At 40.3% G+C, this 24,892-nt stretch overlaps 1 protein-coding gene across 5 annotated transcripts in view; it reads right to left on the reverse strand.

The window, feature by feature from the left end:
- Positions 1 to 24,892, reverse strand: part of EXT2 (exostosin glycosyltransferase 2) — a 111,993-nt gene that overhangs the window by 24,040 nt on the left and 63,061 nt on the right. For all 5 annotated transcript variants that reach the window (XM_039537284.1, XM_039537285.1, XM_039537280.1 and 2 more), the window contains one exon: positions 20,762 to 20,951. In XM_039537284.1, coding sequence (XP_039393218.1) covers positions 20,762 to 20,951 — 190 coding nt within the window. The remainder of the gene's footprint in view (positions 1 to 20,761; positions 20,952 to 24,892) is intronic.

The following is a 24,892-nucleotide window of genomic DNA, read 5'->3' on the forward strand; positions in this document are numbered from 1 at the left end:
GTTGTTTTGTTGCTGATCAATAAGGGAACATGCTCATTTAAAGTTGTGCAATGCTCCCTTGTCATTTGGCAGCTGCCTGCTTTGTCCATTGCTTGCAGAAAGAGCAGCCTGTTGGAGCTAGCTGGTGGGGGCTTGGAACCAGGGTGGACCGGCAGTCCCCCCCATCAGCTCCCCACTCCACAAAGTTCCCTGCGCGGCAGCGCCCAGCAGGCTATCAATTGCCTAGCAGTTCAGCTGTCCCTCCCCACACTGCCATGTGCTGCTCCTGACCTCTGCTTTGGAGCTGCTCCCGGGAGCCTCCTGCTTGTTCTGTGTGTGGGGGGAGGGGGAGGGAGGCTAATATCAGGGTGTCCTCCTTACCCCCTGCTCCTGGACCCCATCTCCATGGTGGGGGGAATGACAGGACAGGGCTCAGGATGGAGGGAGCTTCCTGGGAGCAGATGCTGTCTCAACTTGATGATCTGCTTAACAAGGCAGTTTACTTAGAATGGGGTCAGCATACTTAAACGGGCAATGCGCATCTCTTTCTCTCACACACACGGCGTGTGTCTCTGTCTGCCATGATGTCTCCCCTCCCTCCATTCGTGCTGCCTTGTAGAGTGTGAGGCTACATTAACAACCATGGGTTAACCCTTGAAGGCTCAGCCAAAAGCTAGTTCATCATTTAGCAGAAAGGCATTTCTTGGGAAATATCCCACCCTCTGACTTCACTTCAACCAACCTTCACAATCATCATTGCTGTATACAGTTTAAAACTGTGTGTGTGTGTGTGTGTGTGTGTGTGTGTGTGTGTGTGTGTGTGTGTAAAAAATTTCCCTGGAAATTAACGCCCCCATTTACATTAATTCTTATGGGGAAATTGGATTCACTTAACACTGTTTCGCTTAAAGTCGCATTTTTCAGGAACAAAACTACAACGTTAAGCGAGGAGTTACTGTATCTTATTTTCAACTAGGCAAAAATAGCAACCAGAGAGATAACCTGTTATATTTCTACAGTGCAATTAAGATCTTTACAAACATATATACACAGGGGTTACTAGGCCTATCACTAAAATGTAGCCACCACTAGCATGGCATGTGGGAACTGTTTAACAGGACATAGCAATACTATGTGACAGTTTAAGACAGGAAGCAAATAAGAATATTTTATCCAATTGAAACTGTAAGGAGAATTGAGGGAGACAGAAAGTAATCACCTGTTCAGAATCTGTTCAGGTCATAAAGAATTTGAAGGGGAGTTTACTCTTTACAGCTCCAAACAGAGCTAAATACTAAATGCATCAGAGAAAAACAGAGATAACTAAAAAGTTCATTGCCATTAATGGTTACAGATTGAATTATCACAGATGAGAAAATTAATTTGGGGAGTGGGAGTGGGGAGGGGGTTCTACTGAAAAATCTAAGGTATCAGGATTAAACCAAGCTAAAAAAAATTCTACAAATACATTTTGAGATTTCCACCACTGAAAATAGAGTGGAAAGTAAGGCATCTTATTCCACTAACTATGACAAATTATACACAATAGTTTAACTCGTAATAAAGTATACATGTGCAAATGGAGCATGTCAACTTTGCCATGAGAATATTACAGTTTGGGTTCCTGTACTTAAATTTGGTAATTGAAACAACTGTATTAACACTTATTTGCCGTTAAAATATATTACAACATGCTACACATGCATCTATTGTTGCAAAACATTGTATTCTAGTCTATCAGAGACAGCTTGAGTAATTAAAAATACTGTAACAAGCACAAAGTAATAGAGCTAAGATTTCAATATTAAGCATCAACTCTTCATTTTCTAAATTTGAATGTTTAAAAACAATCTTTCTAATGCAAAAGGTTAACAATGGTCACCATTGCACAACTGATGGTTCATAACAGTGCCAAATTATCTAAAAGCTTTTTAAAATAAAATAAATATATAGCTAACCTTGCCTACTCCACAACCCAGCCAACACTGGTTGGCTGATCTCTTGTAGTCACAGGGTTTTTTTAGGACAATTGGAATGAGGAGAAGGTAGTGACCTCATGAAGGAGGGTGCACAGGAGAAAGCGTAGATGATGATACAGACATTTGTAGGATAACAGACAATTGGACATTGAAAATTGGTATTAATGGTGGAGTGGAGCAGGCAAGGAAGTAACAAGAAACAAGAGCATTAAAAGTAAGGAGGCACACGTTAAATGGATTAAGAACTGGCTAACTGACAGACCTCATAAGGTCCATGGGGAATCATAATTGAATGTGGATGCATCTAACAGGGTACTGCAGGGACTGGTAGTAGTCTTGACGTTATTCAACATTTTCAGTGACCTCGAAGCAAATATAAAATCGCTGCTGATAAAATCTGCAGATGGCACAAAAATTGGCAGAACAGTAAATAATGATGAAGACAGGGCAGCCATACAGAGTGACATACATTTCTTGGTAAGATAGGCCTATTCAAAATAATGTGTTTTAATAGAGCCAAATACAAAGTAATACATCTAAGAGCAAGGAACGTAGTCCATAGCTACGTAACAGGGGACTCTGTCTGGGAAAGCAATGACTTGGAAAATGATTTAGGGCCCACAGTCAACAAGCAACTCCCAGTGCAATGCTGTGGCAAAAAGAAAAAAAAAACATATTTGGATATCTAAAGAGTAGAGTGGTGAGTAAAAGCAGGGAGGTGACTTTACCTCTGTATAGGGCATTCATAGATTCCAAGGACAGACGGGACCAGTGTGATCATATAGTTTGACCTCCTGTATGGCACAGGCCAGAGAACGTCTCCAAAATAATTCCTAGAGCAGAGCTTTTAGGGGAAAAAAAAATCCAACCTTGATTTCAAAATGCTCAGTGATGGAGAATCCACTACAGCCTTTGGTGAATTATTTCAATGGTTAATTACCCTCATTGTTAAAAATTGATGCCTCACTTCCCACCTGAATTTATCTAGCTTCAATTTCCAGCCTTCCAACACTGGAAGTTCTAGCGTCCACATTTTTTAAAGGCTGTGGAAAAACTGAAGCAGCTGTAGAAAACAGCCACAAAAGTGATTAGAAGGCTGGAGAAAATGCCTTAACAGTGGCATACTTAAAGAACGCAATCTGTTTAGTTTATCAAAAAGAGAGATGACTTGATTACACTGTACAGGTCCCTTTGTGGGCAGAAAAGACTGGGCACTATAGCTCTTCACACAAAAAAAAAAAAAATAAAAAAAAAAATTTCTTTCTGAAAAAAATGCATGCCAAAAAAAAAAAAAAAGTACTTGATTTCTAACAGTGAGGGTTAACCACCATTGGAACAAACTACCAAGACAAGTGGTGGATTCTCCACCTTTTGAAGTCTTCAAATCAAGACTGGATGCCATCAGCAGTGACAATGAATGCAGTGGGGAGGGATGTTCAAATTATACATGCACACATTCCCAACTCTGTAGTAGTCCAGAATCAGCCCCCAGAGTTGAGTTCCAGCTCTGCTTCTTTTTACGACTTGCAATTAAACAGACATTCACCCTTTTCCCACCATCAGTCCATTAACACTAAAATGAGTTCAGAACCTAATTAAAGAGAAGAGACACTGTAATACTGTTAGTACCACAGGGGAACACATATCCACTTCATTCCAACACTCACACAAGTGGAGACTGCTGCTGTGGGTGAATGTGAATGTTCTCACTGCCAGCTAGGGCTCTCAAACTTTATGGCTGATACAATACTCAAAAAACTCCCAGAGCTTTGCACAGTTCATAAGCACTGGCGTCCAAACACAATACTACTTTACTGGGAAAACAAAACCCCCTTTCCAAACCACACTGAAGAACCTTCAGGAGCAGGTTTTTCTTGGAAAGATATTTTGGAAGGCGGGGTTGGCATGTGTGAGTGGCCAAAAGAAAGGAGAAGCAATAGCATGTTATTTACTGGAAATATGATTATTTCAGATTCCTACCCTGAGGTGGTTCTTGAGAGACTGTAAAAAAATAAAAACAAACATACACAAACACTTGAGAAAATTCATTTTCATCTGGGTGGTTTTGTGGGACCCATGCTCTGCCTTTGCCACACACGTGGTTTACATCTGATTCCAGTCTCTGTTCCTCCTTGTATTGGGAGGCAGTAAGATTAACACTAGTGGGTGCTCGAATGACTTGCAGCACTCAGTTTGTCAGTACCACAGCTCAATCTGCAGACTCTAAAGTAAGTCACAACCAGTTATCAGCTGAAAAGAGGCAGCAAGTGACTTGGGGTCTCAAAGCTATGGAGGACAAAGTAATATGGGAGAAATGAAAGAATCCATGGGGCTCAGAGTAGGTGAAGAATTCATCTATATGAACTTTTTATATCCCTGAATAGCAATCAAACTGTGTGTTCACACTCATCCAACACTACATACTACAGTGCTAAACAAAAGCTACTGGCTCTCAGCCATTCAGGTCATCAGCAGTTAAGCATGTGAAAGCTGCATTGTTCTAACCAGAAACAGTTTTAGGAAATCCTTTGTCATAGTTAGATTCCAGTCAAAACCCTGGCAGCAAGCAAATTCTAGATTTCACTTTCCATTTGTAAAAACAACAGAAACAGAGTTGCTATTATTTAATGAATAGAAGTCTAATATTTTTTCATGGCAATTATTAGTATTTTAATACAAATTCTCAGAGCAACAGATGATTTCTGCACAGGTTAGAGCAAGGTTGTGTCTAAGCAAATATGGAATAAAGTTGTATTGATTACTTTCTCTATTTAGGTTAGTAAGGAAGATGGATGTTTTAAAACACCTCGTGTTCCTTGCTTTCCATGCTAGTAGATGATCCAACTGATCTGAGCAGAGCACTGGGTCGCTAATCCTAACCATTATCACCATGACTTAAAACACAGTGAAAGAGAACTCCCTCCATTCACCCATTGCTAATCTCAGGTTCTTTTATAAGGAAAAAGTCACTGAAATTCAATGTCTGATTCAGCGCTGAGAACATTTATTTTCCCTAGTAACATTCAATAAAAACTCCAGTACATTTTTCATTTTACTAGTCATCCTAACATCAGACGATATCAAGCTTTAATAGTTAGAACCATTTATCAGGAGCTAGGACTCTAATGTTCTATTCTCAGCTCTGCTACCGATTTATTCTATAATGTGTAAGTCACTTACACCTCTGTTTCCTTTTATCTATAATCATATGCATCTACCTCACAAAGGTGGTGTAAGGTTTAATGTCTGTAAGACACTTTGAGATCTTTTAGAAGCAGCACACCTGTGTATATGCATGGGGTAATACCGATTTAAATAGTTTGTGAGCCCACTAAAGGTCCCTGACTGTCTTCAATGTTTCGGAACCAGAACCTTGCTAGAGCAGCAGCGTGTATTTGTAACTAGGCCTTGAACGTTCCACACCCTTAGGGAACGTGGTTATTTGTATCTCCCAGTGCGGTTCCTTCATATTACATATGTTGTGTAAAAACTAAAAGACAACACTACAGAAGGGTAAAGTATTAACTTTGTCCTGTCTACCCCATCCACCCTTTTGGTCCAAGGTATCCAGCAAATAAACAATAGTGGAGGTGACACTAATGTCTAAATAAGCCAATCTCAACACAATTAAAAAAATATAGTGTAGAGCAGCATTTTGGGTTGATGGCACTATGTAATACCATGAATAAATGAAATTGCAGCACAAAGTAATAGCCACAGCGATGACCATCCAAAGTAAACACCCTCCAAAGTCATAGGCTTGGGAAAAAACATGGGGGGCTGCTCGAGGGGAGAGGTTCTTCTTCTGCCTAAAACTAACATGATGAAAACTTGTTGGAAACTTCTATCACATGCTGTATGTATTTTCTTAAACTTCAAAACCAGTAATTTAGACTTAAATGCGAGCAAAAAGGGAGGAGGGAAGTATTTGATAGGATGGAGAGAATTTAAAAAAAAAATTTCTGCCTACACAAATATTCCAGCAGCAGACACTTAGACCACAATATTTATTTTAGTAAATGCAGAGCGAGTGAAAAACATCACTTTCTCCTATAATATTTCAAAGCTTTAAACCATTTTTTATTAATACCGTACACGTAAAGTCATGTTTGTCTGCTGGCACTACAGCTGGGCTGACAACCCATTTACATACGGTTCAGATCCCATGCGGTCAAGACTGTAAGACCAGGATCAGAGAGATATGTTTAAAGGGGCATTGAAAAGGGGTTACGTTCAAAATTAGATAGGTTTTTAAATGGTTATCAGCCAGGGGATTTCTTCTCAATTTTGTTTCAAAACAAAAATCCACCACTCTTACCAAGAAATTAAATAGAAATGCCACTAAAATTTCATGGGGTCTTCAAAAGATTTTTTTTGCTGTTAGTGCATTCTTCTGCAGCTGCAATTAAATTCTATTCCTAGAACATTGCTCATGACATGGGTTCAAAGGCAAGGAACTGGGATCTTGTTTTCCTGTGTCATCTAAAAGCATGTCATCTAACACTACACTGGGGCATAGGCTTAGCAATGACTGAATCATCACTGCCACTACTTGTAAGCACCTTGGTTTTTGGGGGGGGGGGGGAAGAGTGCGCATCTTCCATTCAAGTACTGGAAGAGCCCAAGCTAAGCTTACTTTACAGAATCTAATAAGATCACAGCTCAAGATGGAAGATTGCAGATCTTAAAATCCAAATTAATAATAAAAAGTTAGGGGGGAAAGCATTGATCAATAGGGCTCTCAAGCGATTAAAAAAATAATCATGATTAATTGTACTGTTAAACAATAACAGAATACCATTTAAATATTTTTTTATGTTTTCTACATTTTCAAATATATTGATTTTAATTACAACACAGAATACAAAAAGTGTACAGTGCTCACTTTAATAAAAAATATTTTCACTGTAAAAAAACAAAATATTTTTCAATTCACCTAATACAAGTACTGTAGTGCAATTTCTTTATTATGGAAGTTGAACTTACAAATGTAGAATAATGTACAAAAAATAACTGCATTCAAAAATAGAACAATGTAAAATTTTAGAGCCTATAAGTCCACTCAGTCCCATTTCTTGTTCAGCCAATGGCTCAGACAAACAAGTTTCTTTTACATTTGCAGGAGATAATGCTGTCGTCTTCTTGTTCACAATGTCACCTGAAAGTGAGAACAGGCGTTCCCATGGAACTGTTGCAGCTGACGTCGCAAGATATTTACATGCCAGGTATGCTAAAGATTCATATGTCCCTTCATGCTTCATCTACCATTCCAGAGGACATACGTCCATGCTGATGACAGGTTCTGCTCGATAACCATACAAAGTAGTGAGAACTGACGCATGTTCATTTTCATAATCTGAGTCAGATGCCACCAGCAGAAGGTTGATTTTCTTTTTTGGTGGCTCGGGTTCTATAGTTTCTGCATCGGAGTGTTGCTCTTTTAAGACTTCTGAAAGCATGGTTCACACCTCATCCCTCTCAGATTTTGGAAGGCACTTCAGGTTCTTAAACCTTGGGTCAAGTACTGTAGCTATCTTTAGAAATCTCATGTTGGTACCTTCTTTACATTTTTGTCAAATCTGCAGCTCAAGTGTTCTTAAAATGAACAACGTGCTGAGTCATCACCCGAGACTGCTATAACATGAAATATATGGCAAAATGCAGCTAAAACAGAGTCAGAGACCTACAATTCTCCCCCAAGGAGTTCTGCCACAAATTTAATTAACTTTTTTTTTTTATTAAATCAAGCATCACCAGCATGTCCTCTGGAATGGTGGCTGAAGCATGAAGGGGCATACGATTGTTTAGTGTATCTGGCACATAAATACCTTGCAATGCTGGCTACAAAACTCCCATGCGAACGCCTGTTCTTGCTTTCTGGTGACGTTGTAAATAAGAAGTGGGCAGCATTATCTCCTGTAAATGTAAACAAACTTGTTAGTGAACAAGAAGTAGGACTGAGTGGACTTGTAGCCTCTAAAGTTTTACATTGTTTTATTTTTTAGTGCAGTTATGTAACAAAAAACCCTACATTTGTAAGTTGCATTTTCAGGATAAAGAGATTGCACTACAGTACTTGTATGAAGTGAAGTGAAAAATAGTATTTATCATTTTTACAGTGCAAATATTTGTAATCATAAATAATATAAAGTGAGCAGTGTACACTTTGTATTCTGTGTTGTAACTGAAATCAGTATATTTGAAAATGAAGAAAAACATCCAAAAATATTTAATAAATTTCAATTGGTATTCTATTGTTTAACAGTGTGATTAAAACTGCAATTAATCACGATTAATTTTTGAGTTAATCGTGTTGAGTTAACGGTGATGAATCGACAGCTCTATTAATTATTATTATTATTCCAAACAAAAAATGCCAGAAGGGCGATGTTCTATTACAGGTAGAACATGGATCTAGAAGTAAGGGCTCCTGTTTCCTATCCCTGGCTCTGATTCACTGGCATTGTTTTCATCATGTTGTAATAGGCGGAAGAAAAATGATTCACTGTATGACCTTGCAAACCAAACTTAACCTCTCTCTTACCTCACTATCTAAAATGGTAAAATGGGAATATAGCTCACAGGATGTGTTTTGCCAAGTGTTTTGAGATGCTCAGATGAAAAATGCTAAGTAAACATAAAGTATGCAAAGTACTATAATTAAAGCAGTTTGCTCTTTTGTACATTATAACTTAAGAGTTGTTTGCCTTTAAAATAAGAAATTAAAAATATGTAGACATGCCATCTTTCCAGTATTCACAGGGTGCTGGAACAATTTTTATAATGGGGATACTGAGAGCCATTGAATCAAACTGTAAACCCTGTACAAAATGAAAACCACTTCAACCAAGGGGTTGCAGCAGCATTCCCAGCACCTCTAGTTCCAGCACCTATGATATTCAGACTAGAAATCGTCTATCTCAACATTTTCAAGTGCTACATCCAGTTTTTCCTATTTCATTGGAACAGGTCTGAGGGTAGCTACAACTCCCTTACAGAAATCACAGATGATTTATATGGCAGTTACTAAGGTATGCTTAGTCATGCAACAACACTGAGTAGACGGTAGGTGATCACTTCATAGGAAGAGGGAGAAAATTTATGTGGATAGACACCACTAGCATGTATTATTTAAATGATGTATTTGGTTACCTATAATCCATTTTACATTTTCAACTGACTGACCAATTGCAACATTTGGCATCCAATTAACCAATCATCAATCAAGCAAGCCTCATTTCCTATTCTGAATGAACTGGATTAATCCCATGGCCTATTTTTAGCTTCTTGCACAGTTATAGAAACCATCAAAAAATAGGACACTTTCTTTAGCGTCTGAAAATTGGCCTCCATAAATGCGTGTGTTAAAAAGTAAGAAGCACAAAATTTATTTAAAAAAAACATTGAAAATTGATGCAAGTTCCCTGCCCATCCCAGAGCTCCTTGCAGCCTTCCTGACTCTGGTGAGTCTTGGGCAGAGGCAGGTGAGAACATAAAAGAAGAACAGCCATACTGGGTCATACCGATGGTCCATCTGGCCAAGGACCCTGTCTTCTGACAGTAGCCAGTACCAGGTGCTTCAGAAGGAATTAACATCCCCTTTCCTCCTCTCCCAGCTTCTGGCAATCAGAGTCTATGGACACCCAGAGCATGGGGTTGCATCCCTGACCATCTTGGCTAATAGCCATTGATGGACTTATCCTCTATGCACGTATCCAATTATTTTTTGAGCCAAGTTATACTTTGGACTTCACAGCATCCCCTGGCAATGAGTTTCATAGGTTGACTGTGCACTGTGTGAAGAACTACTTCCTTTTGCTTGTTTTAAACCTCCTGTCTATTAATTTCATTGGGTAGCCACACCTGGTTGGTGTGTTATGTGAAATAGTAAACACTTCTTTATTCGCTTTTTCCACACCATTAATGATTTTAAAGACCACTATAATACTCTCCCTTAGTCATCTCTTTTCCATGCTGAAAAGTCCCAGAGTTTTTAATCTCTCCTCATATAGAAGCTGTTCTAACAGGAGAAAATACAAAGGGGGGAATACACAAAAATGAGGAAGTTAGTTAAACAGAAATTAAAAGGTACAGTAACAAAAGTGAAATCCCTGAAAGCTGCATGGAAACTTTTTAAAGACACCATAATAGAGCCTCAATTTAAATGTATGCCCCAAATTAAAAAACATAGTAAGAGAACCAGAAAAGTGCTACCATGGCTAACCAATGAAGTAAGAGAAGCAGTGAGACACAAAACGGCATCCTTTAAAAAGTGGAAGTTAAATCCTAGTGAGGAAAATAGAATGGAGCATAAACTCTGGCAAATGAAGTGTAAAAACATAATTAGGAAGGCCAAAAAAGAATTGGAAGAACAGCTAGCCAAAAACGCAAAAAGCATTAGCAAAAAAAAAATAAATAAAAAAAATGCAAGTACATTAGAAGCAGGAAGCCTCCTAAATAACCAGTGGGGCCACTGGATGATTGAGATGCTAAACGAGCACTCAAGGACGATGAGGCCATTGCGGAGAAACTAAATGAATTATTTGCATCAGTCTTCACAGCTGAGGAGGTGAGGGAAATTCCCAAACCTGAGCCATTCTTTTTAGGTGACAACCCTGAGGAACTGTCCCAGACTGAGCTGTCAATAGAGGAGATTTTGGAACTAGCTGATAAATTAAACAGTAATAAGTCACCAGGACCAGATGGTGTTCACCCAAGAGTTCTGAAGGAACTCAAATGTGAAATTGCAGAACTACTAACTGTAGTTTGTAACCTATCATTTAAATCAACTTCTGTATGACTGGAGGATAGCTAATATGACACCAATTTTTAAAAGGGACTCCAGAGGTGATCCTGGCAATAACAGGCTAGTAAGCCTGACTTCAGTACCGGGCAAACTGGTTGAAACTATAGTAAAGAACAAAATTGTCAGACACATAGATGAACATAATTTGCTGGGGAAGAGTCAACATGGTTTTTGTAACAGGAAATCACGCCTCACCAATCTACTAGAATCCTTTGAGGAGGTCAACAAGCATGTGGACAAGGGGGATCCAGTGGATATAGTGCATTTAGATTTTCAGAAAGCCTTTGACATGGTCTCTCAAAGGCTCTTAAGCAAAGTAAACTGTCATGGGATAAGAGGGAAGGCCCTCTTGTGAGCTGGTAACTGGTTAAAAGATAGGAAACCAAGGGTAGCAATAAATGGTCAGTTTTCAGAATGGAGAGAGGTAATCAGTGGTGTCCCCCAGGGGTCTGTTCTGGGACCAGTCCTATTTAACATATTCATAAATGATCTGGAAAAAGGGGTAAACAGTGAGGTGGCAAAATTTGCAGATGATTCAAAACTACTCAAGATACTTAAGTGCAAAGCAGACTAAGAAGAGTTACAAAAAGATCTCTCAAAACCGGGTGACTGGGCAACAAAATGGCAGATGAAATTCAATGTTGATAAATGCAAAGTAATGCACATTGGAAAACATAATCCCAACTACACATATAAAATGATGGGGTCTAAATTAGCTGTTACCATTCAAAAAAGATCTTGGAGTGATTGTGGATAGTTCTCTGAAAACATCCATTCAATGTGCAGCGGTAGTCAAAAAAGCTAACAGAATACTGGGAATTGTTAAGAAAGGGATAGATAAAGACAGAAAATATCATATTGCCTCTATATAAATCCATGGTACACCCACATCTTGAATACTGTGTGGAGTTCTGGTCGCCCCATCTCAAAAACGATATATTGGAATTGGAAAAGGTTCAGAAAAGGGCAACAAAAATGATTAGGGGTATGAAAAGGCTTCCATATGAGGAGAGATAATTAAGACTGGGACTTTTCAGCTTGGAAAAGAGATGACTAAGGGGGGGGGATATGATATAGGTCTAAAATTATGACTGGTGTGGACAAAGTGAATAAGGAAGTGTTATTTACTCCTCCTCATAACACAAGAACTAGGGGTCACCAAATGAAAGTAATAGGCAGCAAGTTAAAACAAAACAAGGAAGTATTTTTTCATACAATGCAATCAACCGGTGGAACTCCTTGCCAGAGGATGTTGTAAAGGCCATGACTATAACAGAGTTCAAAAACGAACTAGGTAAGTTCATGGATGATAGGTCCATTAATGGCTATTAGCCAGGATAGGCAAGAATGGTGTCCCTAGCCTCTGTTTTCCAGAAGCTGGGAATGGGCAACAGGGAATGAATAACTCGATTATTTGTTCTGTGCATTCCCTCTGGGGCATCTTGCACTGGCCACTATCAGAAGACAGGATACTAGGTTAAATGGATCTTTGGTCTGACCCAGTATGGCCATTCTTATGTTATATATCTTTATTCATTTCTGTTGCTCTTCTCTGTACCTTTTTCCATTCTAATATATCTTTTTTGAGATGGGGGGACCAGAACTGCATGCAGTATTCAAGAGTCGGGCATACCATGTATTTATATAGTGGCATTATGATATTTTCTGTCTTACTATCTATCCCTTTCCTAATGGTTCCTAACATTGTTAGCTTTTTTGACTGCTTCTGCACATTGAGCAGATGTTTTCACAGAACTATCCACAATGACTCCAAGATCTTTTTCTTGAGTGGTAACAGCTAATTCAGACTCCCTCATTTTGTATGTATAATTGGGATTATGTTTTCCAATGTGCATTCCTTTGCATTTATCAACACTGAATTTCATCTGCCATTTGATCCCCAGTAACTCAGTTTTGTGAGATCCCTTTGCAACTCTTCAGTCTGCTTTGCACTTAACTATCTTGAGTAATTTTGCATCATCTGCAAATTTTGCTATGTCACTGTTTACCCCTTTTTTCAGATCATTTATGAATACGTTGAACAGCACTTGTCCTAGTAAAGATCTTTGGGGGACACCACTACTCACCTCTCTCCATTCTGAAAACTGACTATTCCTAGTCTTTGATTCCTATATTTTAACCAGGAGAGGACCTTCCCTCTTATCCCATGACTGCCTACTTTGCTTAAGAGCCTTTGTTTGGTGAGGGACCTTGTCAAAGGCCTTCTGAAAGTCCATACACACAATATACACTGGATCACCATTGTCCACATATCTGTTGACCCCCTCAAAGAATTCTAATAGATTGGTGAGACATAAATTTCCTTTACAAAAGCCGTATTTACTTTTCCCAATCAAACTGTGTTCATGTATGTGTCTAATAATTCTGTTCTTCACTATAGTTTCAAACAATTTGCCTGATACAGTACTCAGATTAGGTTTACCAGCCTGTAATTCTCAGGATTGCCTCAGGAGCCTTTTTTAAAAATTGGTGTCACACTAGCTATCCTCCAGTCATCTGGTAGAGAAGCTAATTTAAATGATAGTCTACATACCTTACTTGTTAGTGCTGCAATTTCAAGTCTGAGTTCCTTCAAAACTCTTGGGTGAATGTGATCTGGTCCTGGAGAGTTATTACTGTTTAATTTATCAGTTAGTTCCAAAATCTCCTCTAGTGACATCTCAATCTGGGACAGTTCCTCAGAAGCATCATCAGTTGCAGTTTCACTATATCATTCTAACTAAACTAATCAAAGAGCTTGGGTCCCACATATCTGAGATGCCATCTGTCCCTGTATCATATGGCAGCAATTAAGATCCGCTTCAAACTCTTATATCAGGGGCCAAAAAGCAGGACATTCTTGGTAGAGGCCCTTTAACTGGAATTCACTTTCAACCCTGAGAGAGTCTGTGGTTGTTGACTTTTAGGATCCATTGCAAAGTTTATCTTTCTACTTAGGCTATTAATAATTTGGGGCCTGACTGGGGACTATTCTAGTCTTTTGGGGATGGGGAGTTCTTAGTGAACATTATGGTATCTTCCATTTTGAAAATGTATTTTTATTCTGTATTGTTCATAAGCCTAAAGAACTCTGGTTCGGCTTCTATAAAGTCACATTTCACCCATTAACAGCATCTACAGGGATTTTAAAATTTGCATTTAATTTGACCCTTTTCTTTCCTAGATAGAGAAGAGAGAGTTCATTTTACTTCTTTTTGACTGTTTAGTTATATGATGTTCTGTGCAAATATAAAACCCTTGATTATACAACCCAGTCTCAAAGTGAGTGATAATTTTAAGCAGGAAAAGCATTTGGTATAGTTTTAATTTATAAAATTACTCTGGAGCAGACAAGGGAAAGTAAAGAACAGTTAAGTGACATGCTTGTGTAGCACCACACTAGCTTTGCCTCTGGAGACCTGGGTTCAAATCTGAATTTATTGCAAGTCATCACAAGGGAAAATTACTTTGATGTTTTCATCGCAGCCACCATTTATGCATATCGAAAAACCCACTGGCTCTGACAGCAGAAGCCCTGATTTGCCTTTGCACAGCAGACCCAGAAATGTGTCCCCTATATGGCAATGACCAGGAAATCCTGCATTTGATGCACTAGAATGTTAACTGTCCCAGCTTTACAATAACCAATTAAAAAAGAATAGCCATAAAAGTGCTGATACTAACGTAGGGTAATAAACTAGACCTTATCAGTGACAGTGGTGCACATTACAAACTTCAAACTCATTCCTTGCCCTAATCCATCAGAAACTTCCTGGATTTAATAGGCTATAAATGGCAGAAGCTTTGAAGTCCAAGGATTAGAATCGCTAATAGAGAAACTGAACGAGTGACTAAGTGCAGCCAAGGCCTGCTACCCCACTGAAGAGCCAGGTGGAACGCACTGCATGAATCTGTATTAAAACAAATTAAATTAACTTACTCAAACTGCCCTCTCCTCAGCTGCAGTCCAGGAGATTACATGGGTTATCAAAGTGTTAAAAATAAATGGACAAAGGGGGGCGGGGGGAGGAAGATAAGAGCCACATGAGGAAATATAATTTATTAAACCACATTTATTTACTACCATGCAAGACCAGATTGAACATAACAGCCCAATAACCAAAGCTCTCAAATGGGACCTCTGATCATTAGGTTCATAGGCAAATGCATTCTTTTTGGAGACAATGATTTACGATTTAATAATAGCTGAGCAAACATAAGGAAGACAGAAAATTAATATGCCTATAAAAAGAATTTACACCACTAAGATTATTAAAAATTATTAATATGAGATTTTTCAAATCAGTAGTTTGTTTCAATTCTCCCTTACCTTCCTTACAGGAAAGAATATATGGAAACAACCCATTTGGGGCAGAAATCAATATTTTTTTGTTATATTCACGCTGTGTGCAGTGTTTACTCTACTGGAGTAATAGCTCAACTACGTTATGAATTTGTTTTCAATAAAAGCTTCAGAGTACACAAAAACGCCACCTTCCATTTATATGCAACACTTTTAATCTCAAAGTGATTCTTGCATCTAATTGTGGTTGGTAATCATTTATTTGTCAGTGATGGGCAACCGCATTAGTGCGTTTTACACAGCAGTTCTAAACAACCATTTGAGACAAGAAATGAATACTGTGTCCAATTTAAACTGGAACAAGAATATAAAGAGGCAGAATGCAATCCACCAAAACTGGAAATCGGCCAGGACAATGGGGTTAATAGCCTGACTCCTGCAAAAGTGCCATGGAATCTTAAATAAGTGCAAGTGATCAGGAATTCAGTTTAACATTGTACCTAACATACATAAATGGCCAGTTTAACTCTCAGGTTGTCAGTACATTCTTATATAGGAGTATTACAAACCCAAGGATCAGAGGGGTAGCCGTGTTAGTCTGGTTCTGTAGAAGCAGCAAAGAATCCTGTGGCACCTTATAGACTAACAGACGTTTTGCAGCATGAGCTTTCGTGGGTGAATACCCACTTCTTCGGATGCAAGCAGTGGAAATTTCCAGGGGCAGGTGTGTATATATAAGCAAGCAAGAAGCAAGCTAGAGATAATGAGGTTAGATCAATCAGGGAGGATGGGGCCCTGTTCCAGCAGCTGAGGTGTGAAAACCAAGGGAGGAGAAACTGGTTCTGTAATTGGCAAGCCATTCACAGTCTTTGTTTAGTCCTGAGCGGATGGTGTTAAATTTGCAGATGAACTGGAGCTCAGCAGTTTCTCTTTGGAGTCTGGTCCTAAAGTTTTTTTTGCTGTAGGATGGCCACCTTAAAATCTGCTATTGTGTGGCCAGGGAGGTTGAAGTGTTCTCCTACAGGTTTTTGTATATTGCCATTCCTAATGTCTGATTTGTGTCCATTTATCCTTTTCCTTAGAGACTGTCCAGTTTGGCCGATGTACATAGCAGAGGGGCATTGCTGGCATATGATGGCATATATTACATTGGTGGACGTGCAGGTGAATGAACCGGTGATGGTGTGGCTGATCTGGTTAGGTCCTGTGATGGTGTTGCTGGTGTAGATATGTGGGCAGAGTTGGCATCGAGGTTTGTTGCATGGGTTGGTTCCTGAGCTAGAGTTACTATGGTGCGGTGTGCAGTTGTTGGTGAGAATATGCTTCAGGTTGGCAGGTTGTCTGTGGGCGAGGACTGGCCTGCCACCCAAGGCCTGTGAAAGTGTGGGATCATTGTCCAGATGGGTTGTAGATCCTGATGATGCTGAGGAGAGGGGTTTGGGACTGGGACTGTGATGGCCAGCCAGTGGTCTTTTTTTTCTTTTCTGGGTTTGTCTTTGCAGTAGGAGGCTTCTGGTACACATCTGTGCTGGTTGATCTGTTTTCCTCTTTCCTCCATGTGTACTGTAGTGTTGAGAGAATGCTTGGTGGTGATTTTTTTCTAGTTGTGGGTCTCTCTGCAGGTTAGAGCAGATGGTTTGTACCTCTGTGCTTGGCTGTGTGGACTTGTGGTGTGGTGGTGTGGGATGATGGGGAGTGGAGGCAGGGGGGTATAGGGGTAGGGGTGTCAGTTTTTGGTGGTAATGTGACCATGTGCCACCACCTGCAACTTGCTGGTGTCTAGGAGCTGTCTAAACTCCTCCCCCACACCCCCACCCAGCACCACCTAACCCAGCCCCCCACACACTCAGCCAAGAATCACAGTCTGTCCCACACTCAGACTCAGCTGTCCCTGCTCTCCCTTCTCTCTTCTCTCTTCCTGCCCCACTGCCACCCCACACTTCTGTGTACATGAAGTAAACTTTGCCTGCCTACTCTACTTCTGCTCTGATACACTACACTGAACAACAGCACACTGACACGAGACAAGACCCACAGCAAGCACAAGAAGAAGAAGAACTCACTCCTCTCCATAAAAGATTCCGACAACTGAACAAATGAATCATTGAATGCTGCTTGAATTGCAGATACAAACGTGCAAAAAACAACAAACAACAACAACAAACAGCTCACAACCATGCTCAACAACCTAGATCAACAGCCCATCAAGCCTCAGAGACCATCATGACATTATGGTCAAAGAGGGAGGCTGTGGAGGGAATGTTGTCATCATGAATAAATTCTACTTCCCTCAGATCCCACTGAGGAATACACTAAGAAACTGCACCATCTACTCAGGACACTCCCTACACTAACACCGGAACAAATCAACATACCCTTAGAGCCCCGACCAGGGTTATTCTATCTACTACCCAAGATCCACAAACCCGGAAATCCTGGACGCCCCATCATCTCTGGCATTGGAACTCTCACTGAAGGACTGTCTGGATATGTGGACTCTCTACTCAGACCCTATGTTACCAGCACTCCCAGCTATCTCCGTGACACCACTGATTTCCTGAGGAAACTACAATGCATTGGTGACCTTCCAGAAAACACCATCCTAGCCACCATGGATGTAGAGGCTCTCTACACAAACATCCCACTCACTGATGGAATACAAGCTGTCAGGAACAGTATCCCTGATGATGCCACAGCACAACTGGTTGCTGAGCTCTGTGCCTTTATCCTCACACACAACTATTTCAAATTTAATGACAATATATATCTCCAGATCAGTGGCACCGCTGTGGGCACCCGCATGGCCCCACAATATGCCAATATTTTTATGGCCGACCTGGGACAACGCTTCCTCAGCTCCCGTCCACTCACGCCCCTTCTCTACCTACGCTACATTGATGACATCTTCATCATCTGGACCCATGGGAAGGAGACTCTGGAAAAATTCCACCACGATTTCAACAGCTTCCACCCCTCCATCAACCTCAGCCTGGACCTATCTACATGGGAGGTCCACTTCCTAGACACCACGGTGCAAATAAGTGGTGGTCACATTAACACCACCCTATACCGAAAACCTACCGACCACTATGCCTACCTTCATGCCTCCAGCTTCCATCCTGGGCACACCACAAGATCCATTGTCTACAGCCAAGCACTGAGGTACAACCGTATCTGCTCTAACCCCGCAGACAGAGACCAACACCTAGAAAATCTCCACCAAGCATTCTCAAGACTACAGTACCCACATGAGGAAATAAGGAAACAGATCAACAGAGCCAGATGTGTACCCAGAAGCCTCCTACTGCAAGACAAACCCAAGAAAGAAACCAACAGGACTCCACTGGCCATCACATACAGTCCCCAGCTCAAACCCCTCCAACGCATCATCAGGGATCTACAACCCATCCTGGACAATGATCCCACACTTTCACAGGCCTTGGGTGGCAGGCCAGTCCTCGCCCACAGACAACCTGCCAACCTGAAGCATATTCTCACCAACAACTGCACACCGCACCATAGTAACTCTAGCTCAGGAACCAACCCATGCAACAAACCTCGATGCCAACTCTGCCCACATATCTACACCAGCAACACCATCACAGGACCTAACCAGATCAGCCACACCATCAACGGTTCATTCACCTGCACGTCCACCAATGTAATATATGCCATCATATGCCAGCAATGCTATGTACATCGGCCAAACTGGACAGTCTCTAAGGAAAAGGATAAATGGACACAAATCAGACATTAGGAATGGCAATATACAAAAACCTGTAGGAGAACACTTCAACCTCTCTGGTCACACAATAGCAGATTTTAAGGTGGCCATCCTACAGCAAAAAAACTTTAGGACCAGACTCCAAAGAGAAACTGCTGAGCTCCAGTTCATCTGCAAATTTAACACCATCCGCTCAGGACTAAACAAAGACTGTGAATGGCTTGCCAATTACAGAACCAGTTTCTCCTCCCTTGGTTTTCACACCTCAGCTGCTGGAACAGGGCCCCATCCTCCCTGATTGATCTAACCTTGTTATCTCTAGCTTGCTTCTTGCTTGCTTATATATACACACCTGCCCCTGGAAATCTCCACTGCTTGCATCCGAAGAAGTGGGTATTCACCCACGAAAGCTCGTGGTACAAAACGTCTGTTAAACCCAAGGAGTTATCTCAAAAAGATTCACTTTATTGGCTACTGGGGACAGAAGAGAGATATTAATAATTCACAGGGTTCTACAGCCATAGATTTTAATATTTTAGAACAGTTATTCTAGTTAGAGTAAGCACTCTTGCCCAAAGAGCATCTCCTTCATATTTTAGGGAGGATGCTAAGGAGAGGTAAGCTTATTTTTCTTAAATTAAAGGTCACTCAAACATTGTGGGTTGGAAAGTTTAATTTGCATGCTACCATCACAGAGTTCACATTCAGGTTAGGAAAGACTGAAAAAAGGAAACAGAGATCAGAGGAAATACACCTCTACCTCGATGTAACGCTATCCTCATGAGCCAAAAAATCTTACCGTGTTATAGGTGAAACTGCGTTATATTGAACTTGCTTTGATCCACCGGAGTGCGCAGCAGCACTCTCCCTCCCCACGAGCATTGCTTTACCGTGTTATTTCCATATATCAGGTTGCGTTATATCGAGGGAGAGGTGTAATTCAATGGGGAAAGAGAGCAGAAAACAAGTAGAGTGAAAAATACAGAGAGCTTGCAAGATAAAGAAAGGGGAGGAAGAGAAAAATTCTAAATAGACACTGTATATAGGGCACCTACATGTCGTGTTCTGATTTTTGGAGCAGGTGGCTCTTTACCTCCAATACAGAGCAAACACTTCTCTTTGGTATGTTTTTGAAACCAAAGCTGCCTTGAAAATAATATGGATTTAAATGACATGAAAAAAGATTCATGAGCATCAAATAATTTTATAAACCCATGAACTCAAAATAAGATTGTGAGGTTCAAAAGTCCTCAAATTCCATGAGGTCTGTCATCACTGATACAAATAAAATCATCTGTGTTTTAAACATAAATATTTAAATTAAAAAAAAAAAAAAAAGAGAGACCATTCATCTTACTTTTATCAGGACAGTCAGAGTTTTTATATGATAACCTGATATCCCAGAAACGTCTTTCTGGACACACAGAATGTCTCAAGCTTTTATTTCATCAATCAAAATGTTCATTTATTTTATAACCAAAAAATGTCCACACTGTATTCTTGCATCAAGCCAAATTTGTTCTGTGTTTACAGAGAACAAACAGTTTAGTGGAACAAGTGTTCACTGTGATTTATAGTGTCTGTAGAGAAAAATCAAATGAGTGTAGACAAATTAAGCCCCCACCCCAAAGCAAACGTTAATGATGTTTGTTCAGTGTTTTATGGGGTTTTTTTGGAAAAAATCCTCCATTGAGAAATTTGCATGGCTTGCTGTTGAATCAGCAGCTGGCAAAGGCAACATCAGCACAGATCCTTTTAAAGGCGTCATTTGGCCTTTTGTATTTTGCAACTTTAAAAAAAGTGTCATGAAAACATACCAGATTTTTTTATTTGAAAAGTATTACAAAATAGTTTAAAATAGTTTTATGTTTAAAAGTACATAAAAAGAGAGGTTGCATTGTACTAGATGTACAGTAGGTGTTCTGCCACTACTTAACACGTACCACCTCCCCCCAACATGCATACCTTACCTTCTGGTGGATTCTTATTCTGATTGTTCCAGACGACTAACAGCTTGGATAGACTGGGCACCTTGGACACCTCAGTGATGACTCGGAAGAGGCTTTCCACCCTGTCATATGTCAGGACTATAGCAGTGAAGCCTTGAGACTGTGGTGGGATTAATGGAAGGAAGAGTGGGTTGCTCACACTGCTCCATTTCTGTAAAAGCAGAGAGGATGCTGGATCAGATCATGTCAATTAAAACTATATAAAAGGGGAATGTAGGCAGTCAGAATATAAGTACCAGAGCTGAAATTTAGTTAAGGTAGGTCTCTTTGGTCAACACCCTAACTCTTGGGAAAAGTAGCCTTTCAAAAAGTCCATTTTCTTTTTCATAATTCAGAGTTCCATAAAACCTTCATGCCAACCCCATTTCCTAATGTCAATTTCTGTCATTGCCTGACAGCGACTTTGTATGTAGTGATGGGCTTCAGAAAAAGTGGAGTAGAAGGGATGGAAAGACTTGTGAGGAAAGGGAACTAGGAGACATTTTAAACCCAGCTAGCATGGCATGATTCTCATTTGCTACTCTCTGCTTGAAAGTATTTTGCTTTTTATAGTCAGTCATTGGCCAACAAGCAGAGAGCCAGCTCTGAGCCACCATTTCAGAGTGGAAATAGAATAAAAAAACAGCAAATGCATAATCTTGACACAAAATGGGCACACTAATAAAAAAGACAAATGCTGACATTGTAATAAAGAGGGATAAAATATTAACTTCAACAAGACTAGGTTTATTCTGTGTGAAAGAAAAGTTATTACACCGTTAAATAGAAAACCCTATAAGAGACGCAAAGATCGATTTCAGAGAGTTATTTACTCCATCTGAATTTTAACTAGGGGGGTCCCTTTTAAGACTTTAAAGCTCTTATTTCAATGTACTGCCAGCATAAGGAAGCCAGCTCAGTTGGCAAGAGACAAGACAGACAACTCTGTTCTCACTGAGTGTGCCAACTCCGTTTGGAGCCGAAGATATGGGGAAGGCAGCTGCAAAGGAACCATTAGATGGGAATGAAATTGTAGGCATTTTGACTCAACTTTTTCATTTCAGCTTGCTATTCAGATGCGGACATCCAGGCTAGGACAGAGAAGCAGAGGAGAAAACAAGACTTATTTGGAGATGGGGGAAGAAAGGGTTTGGGAGTTGGGAAAGGAGAAGCTGACACAGTTTTGCAGGGAAGCCTTTGAATCTCAGCCAACAAAGAACTAGGAACACTTCTAATAGTCTAGAAACACTGCCCAATAACTGCCAGCACTTTCCTGCAATACTGTAAGAAACCCGTTAAATACATACAGTAACTCCTCACTTAAAGCTGTAGTTATGTTCTGAAAAATGTGACTAAGTGAAACAATGTTAAGCAAATCCAATTTCCCCATAAGAATTAATGTAAATAGGGGGGGTTAGGTTCCAGGGAAATGTTTTTCACCCGACAAAAGACTATATTATATACTGTATTGAGGTGGTGGAGTCAGAGGGTGGGATATTTCCCAGGGAATGCCTTACTGCTAAATGATGAACTAGCTTTGGCTGAGCCTTCGAAGGTTAACCCATTGTTGTTAATGTAGCCTCACACTCTACAAGGCAGCACAAATGGAGGGAAGGGAGACAGCATGGCAGACAGAGACAGAGACACACACCCTGTGAGAGAGACAGATGCGCATTGACCCTTTAAGTATACTGACCCCATTCTAAGTAAACTGTCTTGTTAAGTAGATCATCAAATTGAGACAGCAACTGCTCCCAAGAAGCTCCCTCCATCCTGAGCCCTGTCCTGTCGTTCCCCCCACCATGGAGATGGGGTAAGTGGGGTTCAGGAGCAGGGAGGAAGGGGGACACCCTGACATTAGTCCCCCTATGGCCCCCCCACACACCAAGCAGGAGGCTCCTGGTAGCAGCTCCAAGGCAGAGTGCAGGAGCAGCACATGGCAGTGGGGGGCTGGACAGATGAACTACTAGGCAATTGTGGCACCTTAAAGACTAACAAATTTATTTTAGCATGAGCTTTCGTGAGCTACAGCTCACTTCTTCGGATGCATAGAATGGAACACACAGACAGGAGATATTTATACATACAGAGAACATGAAAAGGTGGAAGTATGCATAACAACAGGAAAAGTCTAATCAATTGAGATGAGCTATCATCAGCAGAAGGAAAAAAAACTTTTTGGAGTGATAATTAAGATGGCCCATAGAAGGTGTGAGGAGAACTTAACATAGGGAAATAGATTCAATTAGTGTAATGACCCAACCATTCCCAGTCTCTGTTTAGGCCAGTGTTAATTGTATCTAATTTGCATATTAATTCGAGTTCAGCAGTTTCTCTTTGGAGTCTGTTTTTGAAGTTTTTTTGTTGCAAAACTGCCACCTTCAAGTCTGTCACTGAGTGGTTAGAGAGGTTGAAGTGTTCTGAACACTTCATGTATAAATATCTGTATGTATGTATAAATATCTCCTGTCTGTATGTTCCATTCTATGCATCCGAAGAAGTGAGCTGTAGCTCACAAAAGCTCATGCTAAAATAAATTTGTTAGTCTTTAAGGTGCCACAAGTACTCCTGTTCTTTTTGCGGATACAGACTAACACGGCTGCTACTCTGAAACCTGTTACTAGGCAATTGATAGCCTGCTGGGTGGCTGATGCCCAGGGAACTTATGGGAGTGGGGAGCTGATGGGGGGCTGCTGGTCCACCCTGGTTCCAAGCCCCCACCAGCTAGATGCATTGGGCTGCTCTTCCTACAAGCAGTGGACAAAGCAGGCATCTGCCAAACGACATTAGAAGGGAGCATTGCACAACTTTAAACGAGCATGTTCCCAAATTGATCAGCAACGAAACAACGTTAACCGGGACGACTTTAAGTGAGGAGTTACTGTACTATAATTCTGCTAGTATTGGGAGGAAAATAAACTTTACATACCCAAAGTTATCAGCTCATATTTGCTGGGAGGAGGAATGGAGCCTCACCATTTCCTTAAAAGAGTCTGTGGGTTCTGTTTCCTCACACTTCAAAGGTGGCTGCCTTATCCACCTTTACCTGATGCAAGTTACACTACTAAAATAGTCTGCATGTCTACTGGTCTGACACTAGCAGTTGACATGTGCAGGAACAACTCTCAGATTTCAGATGCTCGCATTTTCTCAAATGCCAGTTTTTAGGCTTATTTTCTTTAATATTTATTGGGACCTGAAGAGCAGGGGTAGAACTCTCTGATTACAGAGCAGTCCCAAGAATGTCTAGGGTGAATCACAATCTAAACTTGAATAGAGCACCGTCTGCCTCATTAGACCTTTAATAAGCAGCTTCAAAAACTGCATTTTTTCTCTCAAAGATCCTGAATATACATTTTCCCCAATTTTCCACCTCCTCCAAATGATCCTTTTAATGGTGAGACTCTTTTTTGTGCATCCTTCACAAGGACTGTATTAATACTTTCAGCAGGGGTTTTGCTGCATATTCAATATAGTGCCATGAAAATCCTACATTTCTGCCCAGCAAGAAGTAGTAACTGGTGAAGTTATCTTACAGACAATGTCCTTTTTATTATTTAATGATGACACCCACCATCCAAATTAAGAGCTCCCATATGAAGTTCCCTCTATTGTACAAGTTCCTTTCTGGCTGCAGTATATCTTAATAGAATGTGTTAGCACCCAGCACAATAAGGCCCTGGTCCTTGACTTCAGGCTCTTAGACACTATGGTAATAGAAATAGTAAATAATATAATTTGCAAGGATTACTCCGACCATCATCATTTTCTGACGCTACTTAAAAAAAAAAATCCAAAACTTTGCTAGGTATTTCACAAATTATATAAAGACAACCCCTGCCAAAAGAGCATTAACATAAGCAACAATCAAAGGTTTTAAACATGACGATGTCAATTCCAAATGATCCTACTCTCTGTCCAAAGTACAAAACCCCCTCACTACAAGATCTTCTTAGGGAAAGAAAAGTAACCTCTCAGAAGAAGCATGTTTATTTCATCTTATGCCCCTGGTAAGCGGTGTCCAAGTAAAGGAAAAGCTTGTACTCTGCTCCTTAGAACCTAATGGGGAAAGAAAACCAAGGCCCCTTGTTTGAGAGAAACATTTCAAAAGGG

The sequence above is a fragment of the Mauremys reevesii genome, linkage group 4 (genome assembly GCF_016161935.1).
Source record: "Mauremys reevesii isolate NIE-2019 linkage group 4, ASM1616193v1, whole genome shotgun sequence".
Lineage (NCBI taxonomy): Eukaryota > Metazoa > Chordata > Testudines > Geoemydidae > Mauremys > Mauremys reevesii.